Source organism: Bombina bombina, chromosome 6 (assembly GCF_027579735.1).
Source record: "Bombina bombina isolate aBomBom1 chromosome 6, aBomBom1.pri, whole genome shotgun sequence".
NCBI classification, from domain to species: Eukaryota; Metazoa; Chordata; class Amphibia; order Anura; family Bombinatoridae; genus Bombina; species Bombina bombina.
In genome coordinates, this window is record NC_069504.1 from 646,474,919 (window position 1) to 646,489,290 (window position 14,372).

At 38.4% G+C, this 14,372-nt stretch overlaps 1 protein-coding gene across 3 annotated transcripts in view; it reads left to right on the forward strand.

Moving 5' to 3' along the window:
* ARNT2 (aryl hydrocarbon receptor nuclear translocator 2) overlaps positions 1-14,372 on the forward strand; it is a 162,587-nt gene that overhangs the window by 134,071 nt on the left and 14,144 nt on the right. For all 3 annotated transcript variants that reach the window (XM_053717672.1, XM_053717673.1, XM_053717674.1), the window contains 8 exons: positions 196-270; positions 398-549; positions 775-847; positions 940-1,066; positions 2,919-3,015; positions 3,098-3,233; positions 3,325-3,490; positions 6,082-6,218. In XM_053717672.1, the coding sequence (XP_053573647.1) occupies positions 196-270; positions 398-549; positions 775-847; positions 940-1,066; positions 2,919-3,015; positions 3,098-3,233; positions 3,325-3,490; positions 6,082-6,218 (963 nt within the window). The remainder of the gene's footprint in view (positions 1-195; positions 271-397; positions 550-774; positions 848-939; positions 1,067-2,918; positions 3,016-3,097; positions 3,234-3,324; positions 3,491-6,081; positions 6,219-14,372) is intronic.

Sequence of the window (14,372 nt, forward strand, 5' to 3'; positions counted from 1 at the left end):
ACATTTTTTAGTAAGTTTTAAATGCTTATGTTTCACATTTTCTTCCTTTGATCAGTCTTACACTTTGATTTTATTGCCATGACTAAGTTGAAGTGGTCTAGACCACAAACCAAAATTTTTAACTTTTTAAGCACATTATTGATATTGAATCTGTATATTTTATTTGCCCCAAGAGAACTTAATATCTGTTTTTAGGACCTCTTGGGAAAGGATATCATTGAATTCTGTCATCCAGAAGATCAAAGTCATCTTCGAGAGAGTTTCCAGCAGGTATCATTTTGCTACTAGTTTGATTATTACTTTTTTCCCCCCGTTTTTTATAGATAACGTCTTCCAAAAAATACAAATTCTTTTTTTTCTCCTAAGTCATTCTTCAATAAAATGTTATTCTCATCAGGTGGTGAAGTTAAAAGGTCAGGTGTTGTCAGTGATGTATCGTTTTCACACCAAGACTCGAGACTGGATGCTCCTTCGTACAAGCAGCTTTACATTCCAGAACCCATATTCTGATGAGATTGAATATATTATCTGTACCAACACCAATGTAAAGTAAGAGGCCGGTTTGGATGATGTACACACAAGTACAGATCCTACAATTCTGCTGCTCTCCAGAGTAGCAGGTTTATATTTTGTATTACTGTGATTAAAATAAGCAGGGTTGTTGACTTTGCATGTTTTGCATGCATGGAGAATACTGTTTGTACCGTCTAAACACATTCATGACATTAAGCCCTACAACTTTCAGTATTTCTGCAGCTGTCCATGTGTTCTTAGGCAGGTCCAGCAGCAGCAGGCAGAGCTAGAAGTTCATCCAAGGGACAATTTGTCCTCCTATGACCTGTCACAGGTGGGTATCCCTGGGTTCTATTCCTTCTTGCTGTGAGCTCTTGCCGCCCTTTGCTCAGCTTGTGTTAAATAAGTTGCCTTGTGTCATTACAGGTGCCTGTCCCAAACCTCACGGGGAATGTGCATGAGGGGGGTAAAACTGTGGTTGACAAGCCAGATCCCATCTTCTCCCAAGAGCGTGATCCACGTTTTGCTGAAATGTTTGCTGGAATTACAGCCTGTATGACCTACTTCTATTCCACTATATGTATTTTAGCTAGAATATGTTTTAACCAAAATGCACCAACAGTTTTTAAAATAGACTTCTATGCTAAGGAGAATATTTCTAACATTTGTTCCTATGTTTTGAAGAATTACACAGTGATGAATCAGTGTAGAGTTGTATAGTATCTTAAGCTGAAAAGATTGTAATCTTTCTTACTTCCTAATAAAGCTATTGTAGTGTAGAAGGGGATTACGTTCTCTGTGATATATAAAGAGTTCAAATCAGGACAGGTCAGGGCGACTAGATGCATTTGGGAGCTTGGTTATGTATGTTTTCAATAAAAATGTAGGTATTTTTGTAGATGTAGAAACATGAATCAAAAAGAAACTTAATGTTAACAGTTCCAAGGTGCCTTCTGTGCGCCTGACTGTCGCCATCAGTGCATAGCTATATGGGGTAATAGGGGAGGAATGTCAGCATATTTATATTCTTTCTGCACTGAAATACACAGTGTCTCTTTGCTTTTATGCTAAAGATATGAAAACAACTTTAATCATTTTAGATGGAATTTCTACAGGAATTTTTTCTTAGCAAATCTCCCCATTTGATTGTTTAGGCATTAGTAAAGACACTCTGTAATACAATTATATGATCTAAAAAGTCATGCATTTTTGGAATGTATTCTCTGATTACCTTTTTCTTTCTTTCTTTTTTTCATTCTATTGGGGGAAAGTAGTTTAAAACATTTTTTTTTAAAGAATTCTACGTCTGATTGGTCCTTGTTGTAAGGTAAAATCGGGTAAAGGCGAGTTAGTAATATTATTATCATAGAAACTACAATTCCCCAGTCTAGCACTTTCAGTATTTTGTTCTTTTTTGAAAGAGATAAAGTTGTATGCTGTTAATTAAATGGATGGAATAAAAGAGCTAAATAATTGCAAAAAGCTGTATTATAAATATTCTGTTAAGTCTTTATTCTTCTTTAAATGATAAAAAATGTCATTTTTGTGTCTCTGTTCTAAGTACTGTCTTATGATTATAACCTTGGCTCTTCATTTAGCTGTCTGAAAGCCATTTTTGTAATAGCTGGTTTTTGTGATGCCTGACTATAAGGGGCCTTTGCCTCTAAAGGGCACTAATGGATTTATCATGTGCGATATAAATGGGAGATAATAAGAATGTTTTGCTGTTGCAGTTACATTATGGATGGAACAAGTAATATGAATTTACATTTTCACTGCTAACAAATGTGGCCTCTCTTGAGACAAAACTTGCCTCATTTTAATGCCTAGATTGGGGGTATTAGAGCATCTTTTTGATGCCAACACATCCTAAAAGTTACCTGAACAAGTGGCTTCTATTCCTAGAGCAATCACCCAGGTCATGAGACTCCTCATTTGAAAGAAGATAATCTCTTTTATGTTAAGGGTACTTTGTGGTTGGTACGTGCTGTGTTTAGGGAATTGGGGCTCCTTTGGAAACTTATACAATCTTAATAATTTAAATAGACATTTTTAGAACAGATTGGCATAATATAAGGCAGCATTCAAACCTCGTAATTTTCTTAATTAGTATTAGTTAATTTTATTTGTAACTTGGCATAAACATTTTACAGTGGAATATGCAGTCTCTGTAAAATGGGGTAATCTATGGTATTGGAATACAAACATCTAATCGCCTAGCGCATATAAAACACACATTACCTTGATAGAATGATTTTTCAGCTAGTCTGCCATATACTAAAATAGGAATGATAAAGTCTAAGCTTTGTTTGCTTGATTGTGCAATTATGAGTTTAAATACTGTGTGTTTCTCTTGCTCTGTATCACCATATACCATTTTGTCTTTATTCCCATTTGTCATTTAGCTGAGAAGAAGATGCTGTCAGCATCAGGCAGTGGTACTCAGCAGCTGTACTCTACAAGCAGCCCATTTCAGCCCGGTCATAGTGGCAAATCATTTAGGTACTAAAACAGATTTAAGGATACAGGTTTCTTAACATATTCATCATAATGCGTAACTTCTGAAGTGTTTGTGTCCTTGCAGCTCTTCAGTGGTCCATGTGACGGGAGTAAATGAGATACAGTCTCCAACAAACACAGGCCAGAATTTGACACAGATATCCCGTCAGATTAATGCTGGTCAGGTCTGGACAGGAAGTCGACCACCCTTTCAAGGACAGGTAAAGTGAGAGCCATATCATTTTCCCTTTATTGGTTATGTGATAAAGTTCTTTGTATGCATTATTTTTTCCTGATTTCTTTACTTCTCAGCAAATCACTCCACAGTCTGGGAAAGCTCAGTCCTCTCCTTTTGGGATTGGTACAAGTCACACGTATACATCAGACCCATCCACCTATAGCCCCTTGTCCAGCCCTGCCACATCATCGCCCAGCGGGAATGCTTACTCCAGTTTAGGGGGAAGAAATGCAGCATTCAGTAAGTCATTCCTGGCAATGGTCTTGTAGTGTGACATTACAGATTGCTGTATTGATCCAAGAGGGGGAAAAAGTTGGTGGTGTGCCAGGTTTCAGGGGACCAACTGAAAACTTTGTAAATTAAGCTATTACAGTGATTTCAACTGCCTAAACAATTGTTAAGCATGTTTTAAGTCTCTTACACACTTTAATAAATAAAATAGCATTTTATTATTGCCCACAAATGATCACTGTCCCTTTTTATTTAAACTAACAAAAAAAAGTTTAAAAAAAATTAATGATTCAGATAGAGCATACAATTTTAAGAACGTTAACAATTTGCATCTGTTATCACATTGACTTTGTTCTCTTGGTATCATTTTTTGAAAGCATTATATGGAGGCAGTTTTGGAAAAAATATTTTAACTATAGTATTTATTGTGGAAACACTGATGCTATCTAGTGCTCCTAAGCATTCTTGTAAAACTTCTGCTATATAGTTCTCTAGACACATGAACACTACCTACCTGGGTATTCTCTTCAACATAGAATACCAGAACTAAGTCAGTTTGATAATGGAAGTAAATTGGAATCTTTCTTAAAATTGTACCCTCTATCTGAATGATGGAAGTGAGTGAAAACCGTTATATGCACATTGCTTCTTCAAACCAGGGGCCTGGTGATAAAAGCTTATCCTGCTTGGAGAGATATTGCAGTGCAGACTTCACAGGGGCTGAACTCCCTGAATGCTAAAAATCCTCCAGCACTGCAAGATTTCTCACAAGATTCTAGATAGGCAAATTGTGCTATACTTGTGGGTGTTCTCTGCATTTCTGTATGTGTAGGAGACGAGCCCAGTGCAATATAGCACTGCATGACATGACAGTTTGTGCTTTGTATTTTATATTACTTTGCACTTCAGATTGGGTCCTTTCAGTATTATTACATTTAACCTTGTGCAATTTTAATACATTTAGATTCAGAGTCAGCAGTGCTTTTACAAATTCTTATTATGGTTTGAAAGTTTTTACAAATTACATTGCTTCTTGTATTTTCTCTATTGTGAAATAAATCACTACTTCAGAAAGTAGTTCCCTGGGTATATCTGAAGCTCTCTCACAATTCTTGTGAAATGCGATAAGCATTTTAAACAAGCTGGTCTCTCTGAATTATCTTATCACCTGTATGAAGGTGAAGATTGCTCAAAATTCACAATACACTTATTTAACTGACAGAAAAGTTTTATTTTATATATAAATATATATATATATTATAGAATAAACTACTGACAAAAACAAGTTAAATTGCAGTGCAAACATTTCATTTTAATTTGTTTTTGCTGCAAACTGAGACTAAAGTTTATATCATCCCCTGGTGTTCTTCTGTAAAATTCTCTCTCCCCTGTGAAATTCTGTATCCCAAATAGCCTCATTACTTTCTGTGGAAGGCATCTCTCATCTCTCTGGGACTTCAAGGTTTTGCCCTTTTTCTTATAGGATTCAGTGAGACCAGCCCCTGTGAAGTCTGCTCTGTCATTTCTCTACAAACTAGAGAATCTTTGCTTATCGGGCCCATAGAAAGTAATGAAGCTCTCTGGGAATCTGAAGCTGACAGTTTTTCAGTTTTAATTTAAATAAAAGACATACAAAGTGCAACGTAATTTGTAAAAGATACACATAAATATACAAAGTATGATCCTAATTTGTTAAAACTACACAGAAACTGACAAAGCATGATCAAAATTTGTAAAATCACAATCCTAAATACACTGCTGTACGAAAATACAATACAAAATAGAAAGTGCAAAGTTTAAATGTAATAAGACTTCATCTGAAGTGTAAAGTAATATAAATTACAAGTGTAAATGCAGCATTGCTCTAAATTGCACTAGGCTTGGCTTTCCTTCACATACAGAAATGCAGGGAATGCCCCCTTGAGAATTATAGCAAAATCTGTCTATTTAGAATATCACAAGTTCTGGGGGATCATTTTATATCATCTCACCTGAATGGAGAGCTTTATATCATCAGGCCCCAAGACACAGACAATCAGGAGTGACATACATGTAGCCTCTAATCACTGCTTAGGACTCCCACCTGATTTCATAGTTACAAAGTAACATTATTGTACTAACATGCCAAATCAAAGTTAAAAATATGCTCATTAACATAGGATCTTATGTGAGCTGAAAGTATAATGGAAAAAAAGTGGTTACATTCCATTTGTCTGCTATTGGTAAATATGTTAACTGAGGGCTAATGGACTTTTTGAACAACACATGCTTAGATCTTACATGCAAGTGTGAGACCCTGAAGGACGATAGAGCTAATGCAAGCTTATCATGAAAATGCTGATCACTCTGTTTGTACAAACCATTCATATTCTGTTTTTTGGAATCTCAAACTTTTCAAAAATCCAATAGACAGTTGCTTGTGATACCTTCTCAAAGTATCTTGTAAAAGGTACAATTGCATGTGAGCAACCCTTAATTGTATTATATTCACTTAACAGAGATTTCATAGCAGAAAATCATAATTTTAAGTGTTCTTTTTTAATTTAGCATAACCCTTATGTTCTCCATTTTACAATTACTTATGTGTCTGTAACTTGCAGCTGAAACAGGACAGACCAGCGGTCAGTTCCAAGGTCGCGCATCTGAAGTCTGGTCTCAGTGGCAAAGTCAACATCATAACCAGCAAAGCAACGAGCAGCATTCCCACCAGCAGCCAGGGCAAGCAGAGGTGTTCCAGGTATGCGAAAGATCATGTGACAGAGGCTTAACTAGTTAGACGTTATTTTTTAATATATATGTCACATTACGACTGGTAAGTTAGTTTTGGCAGATACAGTTTTTTTCATAAAAAGCTGTTGCCTGGAATATATCCGATCAGTTTGTTTGATGTACTGCTGGTCAGTACTTTACCAGAATAAACTGTAATATTAATTTGTGGCAAGGTAATGTTTTAGAATGCATGTAAACTTCTCCACTCTACTTAATACATATGTTCATTAATTAAGTAACTTATCAATGTGCATCATTTTCAAGTTGACATTAATTGATTAATTGCACCATAATGATTATTTAATCATGGACTGTAAATTTACATGAGGGTGTGTGGTATCAAAATTGATTTCTGTGGATCAAGGTGAAATAATAGGCAACCTGGGTGCAAACCAGACTGGGAATGTTTGCATTTGACAAATAGGAAGGCATATTAAGCTGCATTGCCTGTGACATTCATATAATTTGCAACATCTTCCTTACATCTCAACTTCGTGTTCTCTGTCCTTTCCCATACAATTCAGCTTTTTCGCCACATCTGGCCTACATCCATTTGGTTTATTTTTGCCCATATAGTACCTGCACTGATTCACATACCCTCCTTCCCTGCATCAGCTCAAACGTTTCTCCTGTTTCTAACTGGCGCTGTCTCTCTATAAATATCCAAAAACTACTAGACGTAGTGTATTTTTACCTGCATCACCTGTGCTGCCTTCATGTAACCTGATTAATTTTCTCATACAATCTGCACCCCCTTGTCATAACTTGCACCTTTTCCTCACACATATTGTCTGCATCATTTTCCTCAGAACTCTCCAGTTTCCGTACATCTCATTTGCATCAAGGATCATGTAACCTTTTCCCATACATTTCACCTGCATCATTTGCATCCCTCCCCTTCGCGCCAATACATGACTTGCCTCTTCTGCACTGACTCCCGCATTCTGCTAACATTACATGACTTGCATCTTCTGCAGTGACTCCCGCATTCTGCTAACATTACATGACTTGCATCTTCTTCACTGACTTTCGCATTCTGCTAACATTACATGACTTGCATCTTCTGCAGTGACTCCCGCATTCTGCTAACATTACATGACTTGCATCTTCTTCACTGACTCCCGCATTCTGCTAACATTACATGACTTGCATCTTCTTCACTGACTCCCGCATTCTGCTAACTTTACATGACTTGCATCTTCTGCAGTGACTCCCGCATTCTGCTAACTTTACATGACTTGCATCTTCTGCAGTGACTCCCGCAATCTGCTAACATTACATGACTTGCATCTTCTTCACTGACTCCTGCATTCTGCTAACATTACATGACTTGCATCTTCTTCACTGACTCCCGCATTCTGCTAACTTTACATGACTTGAATCTTCTTCACTGACTCCCGCATTCTGCTAACTTTACATGACTTGCATCTTCTGCAGTGACTTCCGTATTCTGCTAACATTACATGACTTGCATCTTCTTCACTGACTCCTGCATTCTGCTAACATTACATGACTTGTATCTTCTGCATTGACTCCCGCATTCTGCTAATATTACCTGACTTGCATCTTCTTCACTGACTCCCGCATTCTGCTAACTTTACTTGACTTGCATCTTCTGTACTGACTCCTGCATTCTGCTAATATTACATAAACTTATACTATACAAGGTATGCTAGATGTTATAACACCAATTGTACAGAAATGGCAAGAATGAGAATAGTACTCTCCTCTGTGTTGACCACTGCCTTCTATCAGTCTCTCCCAAAAGACTGTTTATAGAAATGTGGATAGTGGGTGTAGAGGCGCAGGTCCTTTAAAATATTATTTTCTGGTGCTTCAGTTAGGGCTGAGGAATAAAAAACTTGACTTGTGATTTGTGTAGATCAACACAAATTAAGTAAGTATACTGCACTAATTAATTGGTGTTGATCTACACAAATCATAAGTCAAGTTTCTTATTCATCAGCCCTAACTGAAGCACCAGAAAAGAATATTTTAAAGGACCTGCGCCTCTACACCCACTAGCCACAGTGCTAATATTACATGAATCCTCTTAGCACATCCTTGGTTCACTACGAGATACTTTAATTTTCTGGATTTAATAAACTTATCAGCAAGAAAACAATGGCCTAGATTACGAGTTTTGCGTTAGAGGCTGTGCGGTGCTAACGAGCAGTTTTGTCTCACCGCTCACTTACATGCAGCACTGGTATTACGAGTTTTCAGAAAGCCGTCGTTAAAAGACAAGAAGTGAGCGTTGAGCAAAATTTTGCTCATTACCGCACTCCAATACCTGCGCTGCTTAAGTCAGCGGTGAGCTGGTCGTACGTGCTCGTGCACGATTTCCCCATAGGAATCAACGGGGAGAGCCGGCTGAAAAAAAGTCTAACACCTGCAAAAAAGCAGCGTAAAACTCCTTAACGCAGCCCCATTGATTCCTATGGGGAAATAAAAGTTATGTCTACACCTAACACCCTAACATGAACCCCAAGTCTAAACACCCCTAATCTTACACTTATTAACCTCTAATATGCCGCCCCGCTCCGGACACCGCCGCCACCTACATTATACTTATGAACCCCTAATCTGCTGCCCCCAACATCGCCGACACCTACATTATATTTATTAACCCCTAATCTGCCACCCCCAATGTCGCCGCAACCTACCTACATTTATTAACCCCTAATCTGCTGCCCCCAACGTTGCCGCCACTATATTAAAGTTATTAACCGCTAAAGCTAAGTCTAACCCTAACACCCCCTAACTTAAATATAATTACAATAAATCTAAATAAAATTACTATCATTAACTAAATTATTCCTATTTAAAACTAAATACCTATAAAATAAACCCTAAGGCCTAGATTTAGAGTTTGGCGGTAGCCGTCAAAACCAGCGTTAGAGGCTCCTAATGCTGGTTTTAGGCTACCGCCGGTATTTGGAGTCAGTCAGGAAAGGGTCTAATGCTCATTTTCCAGCCACGACTTTTCCATACCGCAGATCCCCTTACATCAATTGCGTATCCTATCTTTTCAATGGGATCTTTCTAACTCCGGTATTTAGAGTCGTGGCTGAAGTGAGCGTTAGAAATCTAACGACAAAACTCCAGCCGCAGAAAAAAGTCAGTAGTTAAGAGCTTTCTGGGCTAACGCCAGTTTATAAAGCTCTTAACTACTGTGCTCTAAAGTACACTAACACCCATAAACTACCTATGTACCCCTAAACCGAGGTCCCCCCACATCGCCGCCACTCGATTAAATTTTTTTAACCCCTGATCTGCCGACCGCCACCTACGTTATACTTATGTACCCCTAATCTGCTGCCCCTAACACCGCCGACCCCTATATTATATTTATTAACCCCTAACCTGCCCCCCACAACGTCGCCGCCAGCTACCTACAATAATTAACCCCTAATCTGCCGACCGCAAAGCGCCGCTACCTACATTATCCTTATGTACCCCTAATCTGCTGCCCCTAACACCGCCGACCCCTATATTATATTTATTAACCCCTAATCTGCTCCCCTCAACGTCACCTCCACCTGCCTACAATTATTAACCCCTAATCTGCCGAGCGGACCGCACCGCTACTATAATAAAGTTATTAACCCCTAATCCGCCTCACTCCCGCCTCAATAACCCTATACTAAATAGTATTAACCCCTAATCTGCCCTCCCTAACATCGCCGACACCTAACTTCAATTTTTAACCCCTAATCTGCCGACCGAATCTCGCTGCTACTGTAATAAATGGATTAACCCCTAAAGCTAAGTCTAACCCTAACACCCCCCTGAATTAAATATAATTTAAATCTAACGAAATAAATTAACTCTTATTAAATAAATTATTCCTATTTAAAGCTAAATACTTACCTGTAAAATAAACCCTAATATAGCTACAATATAAATTATAATTATATTATAGCTATTTTAGGATTTATATTTATTTTACAGGCAACTTTGTATTTATTTTAACAAGGTACAATAGCTATTAAATAGTTAAGAGCTATTTAATAGCTAAAATAGTTAAAATAATTACAAAATTACCTGTAAAATAAATCCTAACCTAAGTTACAATTAAACCTAACACTACACTATCAATACATTAATTAAATACAATACATACAAATAACTACAATTAAATAAACTAACTAAAGTACAAAAAATAAAAAAGAACTAAGTTACAAAAAATAAAAAAATATTTACAAACATTAGAAAAATATTACAACAATTTTAAACTAATTACACCTACTCAAAGCCCCCCAAAATAAAAAAATGCCCTACCCTATTCTAAATTACAAAAGTTCAAAGCTTTTACCTTACCAGCCCTGAACAGGGCCCTTTGCGGGGCATGCCCCAAAGAATTCAGCTCTTTTGCCTGTAAAAAAACACATACAATACCCCCCCCCAACATTACAACCCACCACCCACATACCCCTAATCTAACCCAAACCCCCCTTAAATAAACCTAACACTAAGCCCCTGAAGATCTTCCTACCTTGTCTTCACCATGCCAGGTTCACCGATCCGTCCAGAGTCTTGATCCAAGCCCAAGCGGGGGGCTGAAGAGTGACGTCCATCCTCGGGCTGAAGTCTGGATCCAAGCGGCGGCTGAAGAAATCCATCATCGGGCTGAAGTCGGAAGTCCATCATCGGGATGAAGTCTTCTATCAAGCCGCATCTTCAATCTTCTTTCTTCTGGAGCGGAGCGGAGCCATCTTCTTTCCAACCGACGCGGATCCAACCTCTTCAACCGACGCCTACTCGCCGAATGAAGGTTCTTTTAAGGGACGTCATCCAAGATGCCGTCCCTCGAATGCTGATTGGCTGATAGGATTCTATCAGCCAATCGGAATTAAGGTAGGAAAATTCTGATTGGCTGATCCGATCAGCCAATTAGATTGAGCTCGCATTCTATTGGCTGATCGGAACAGCCAATAGAATGCGAGCTCAATCTGATTGGCTGATTGGATCAGCCAATCGGATTGAACTTGATTCTGATTGGCTGATTCCATCAGCCAATCAGAATTTTCCTACTTTAATTCCGATTGGCTGATAGAATCCTATCAGCCAATCGGAATTCGAGGGACGCCATCTTGGATGACGTCCCTTAAAGGAACCTTCATTCGGCGAGTAGGCGTCGGTTGAAGAGGTTGGATCCGCGTCGGTTGGAAAGAAGATGGCTCCGCTCCGCTCCAGAAGAAAGAAGATTGAAGATGCGGCTTGATTGAAGACTTCATCCCGATGATGGACTTCCGACTTCAGCCCGATGATGGATTTCTTCAGCCGCCGCTTGGATCCAGACTTCTGCCCGAGGATGGACGTCACTCTTCAGCCCCCCGCTTGGGCTTGGATCAAGACTCTGGACGGATCGGTGAACCTGGCATGGTGAAGACAAGGTAGGAAGATCTTCAGGGGCTTAGTGTTAGGTTTATTTAAGGGGCGTTTGGGTTAGATTAGGGGTATGTGGGTGGTGGGTTGTAATGTTGGGGGGGGGGTATTGTATGTTTTTTTTTTACAGGCAAAAGAGCTGAATTCTTTGGGGCATGCCCCGCAAAGGGCCCTGTTCAGGGCTGGTAAGGTAAAAGAGCTTTGAACTTTTTTAATTTAGAATAGGGTAGGGCATTTTTTTATTTTGGGGGGCTTTGTTATTTTATTAGGGGGCTTAGAGTAGGTGTAATTAGTTTAAAATTGTTGTAATATTTTTCTAATGTTTGTAAATATTTTTTTATTTTTTGTACTTTAGTTAGTTTATTTCATTGTATTTATTTGTAGATATTGTATTTAATTAATTTATTGATAGTGTAGTGTTAGGTTTAATTGTAGATAATTGTAGGTATTTAATTTAATTAATTTATTGATAGTGTAGTGTTAGGTTTAATTGTAACTTAGGTTAGGATTTATTTTACAGGTGATTTTGTAATTATTTTAACTATTTTAGCTATTAAATAGTTCTTAACTATTTAATAGCTATTGTACCTGGTTAAAATAAATACAAAGTTACCTGTAAAATAAATATTAATCCTAAAATAGCTACAATATAATTATTATTTATATTGTAGCTATATTAGGGTTTATTTTACAGGTAAGTATTTATCTTTAAATAGGAATAATTTATTTAATAATAGTTAATTTATTTCGTTAGATTTAAATTATATTTAATTTAGGGGGGTGTTAGTGTTAGCTTTAGGGGTTAATCCATTTATTAGAGTAGCGGCGAGATTCGGTCGGCAGATTAGGGGTTAATAATTGAAGTTAGGTGTCGGCGATGTTAGGGAGGGCAGATTAGGGGTTAATACTATTTATTATAGGGTTATTGAGGCGGGAGTGAGGCGGATTAGGGGTTAATAACTTTATTATAATAACGGCGCGGTCCGGTCGGCAGATTAGGGGTTAATAAGTGTAGGCAGGTGGAGGCGACGTTGTGGGGGGCAGATTAGGGGTTAATTAATATAATATAGGGGTCGGCGGTGTTAGGGGCAGCAGATTATTGGTACATAGGGATAATGTAAGTAGCGGCGGTTTACGGAGCGGCAGATTAGGGGTTAAAAATAATATGCAGGGGTCAGCGATAGCGGGGGCGGCAGAATAGGGGTTAATAAGTGTAAGGTTAGGGGTGTTTAGACTCGGGGTACATGTTAGGGTGTTAGGTGCAGACATAGGAAGTGTTTCCCCATAGGAAACAATGGGGCTGCGTTAGGAGCTGAACGCGGCTTTTTTGCAGGTGTTAGTTTTTTTTTCAGCTCAAACAGCCCCATTGTTTCCTAGGGGGGAATCGTGCACGAGCACGTTTTTGAGGCTGGCCGCGTCCGTAAGCACCGCTGGTATCTAGAGTTGCAGTGGCGTTAAATTATGCTCTACGCTCCCTTTTTGGAGCCTAACGCACTGAAAACCCAGCCATTCTGTAAACTCTAAATACCAGCGGTATTTAAAAGGTGCGGGGGGGGGAAAGCATGCGTAGCTAACGCACCCCTTTGGCCGCAAAACTCTAAATCTAGGCGTAAGCTAGCTACAATATAACTAATAGTTACATTGTAGCTATCTTAGGGTTTATTTTACAGGCAAGTTTGTATTTATTTTAACTAGGTAGAATAGTTATTAAATAGTTATTAACTATTTAATAACTACCTAGCTAAAATAAATACAAATTTACCTATAAAATAAAACCTAAGTTACAATAACACCTAACACTACACTATAATTAAATAAATTAAATACAATTACCTAAATTAAATTAAATTAGCTAAAGTACAAAAAAAAGCCACTAAATTACAGAAAATAATAAACAAATTACAGATATTTAAACTAATTACACCTAATCTAATAGCCCTATTAAAATAAAAAAGGCCCCCCCAAAATAAAAAAAAAACCTAGCCTAAACTAAACTACCAATAGCCCTTAAAAGGGCCTTTTGCGGGGCATTGCCCCAAAGTAATCAGCTCTTTTACCTGTAAAAAAAAAATACAAACAACCCCCCCAACAGTAAAACCCACCACCCACACAACCAACCCCCCAAATAAAATACTATCTAAAAAAACGTAAGCTCCCCATTGCCCTGAAAAGGGCATTTGGATTTGCATTGCCCTTAAAAGGGCATTTAGCTCTTTTGCAGGCCCAAAGTCCCTAACCTAAAAATAAAACCCACCCAATACACCCTTAAAAAATCTAACACTAACCCCCTGAAGATCGACTTAACGGGAGAAGTCTTCATCCAAGCCGGGCCGAAGACCTCAACGAAGCAGGGAGAAGTCTTCATCCAAGCCGGGCGAATTGGTCCTCAAGACGGGCAGAAGTCTTCATCCAGACGGCATCTTCTATCTTCATCCATCCGGCACGGAGCAGCTCCATCTTCAAGACATCCGACGCGGAGCATCCTCTTCATCTGATGACTAAAGATGAATTAAGGTGCCTTTAAGTGACGTCATTCAAGATGGCGTCCCTTAGATTCCGATTGGCTTATAGAATTCTATCAGCTAATCGGAATTAAGGTAGAAAAAATCCTATTGGCTGATGCAATCAGCCAATAGGATTGAAGTTCAATCCTATTGGCTAATCCAATAGGATTTTTTCTACCTTAATTCCGATTGGCTGATAGAATTCTATCAGCCAATCGGAATCTAAG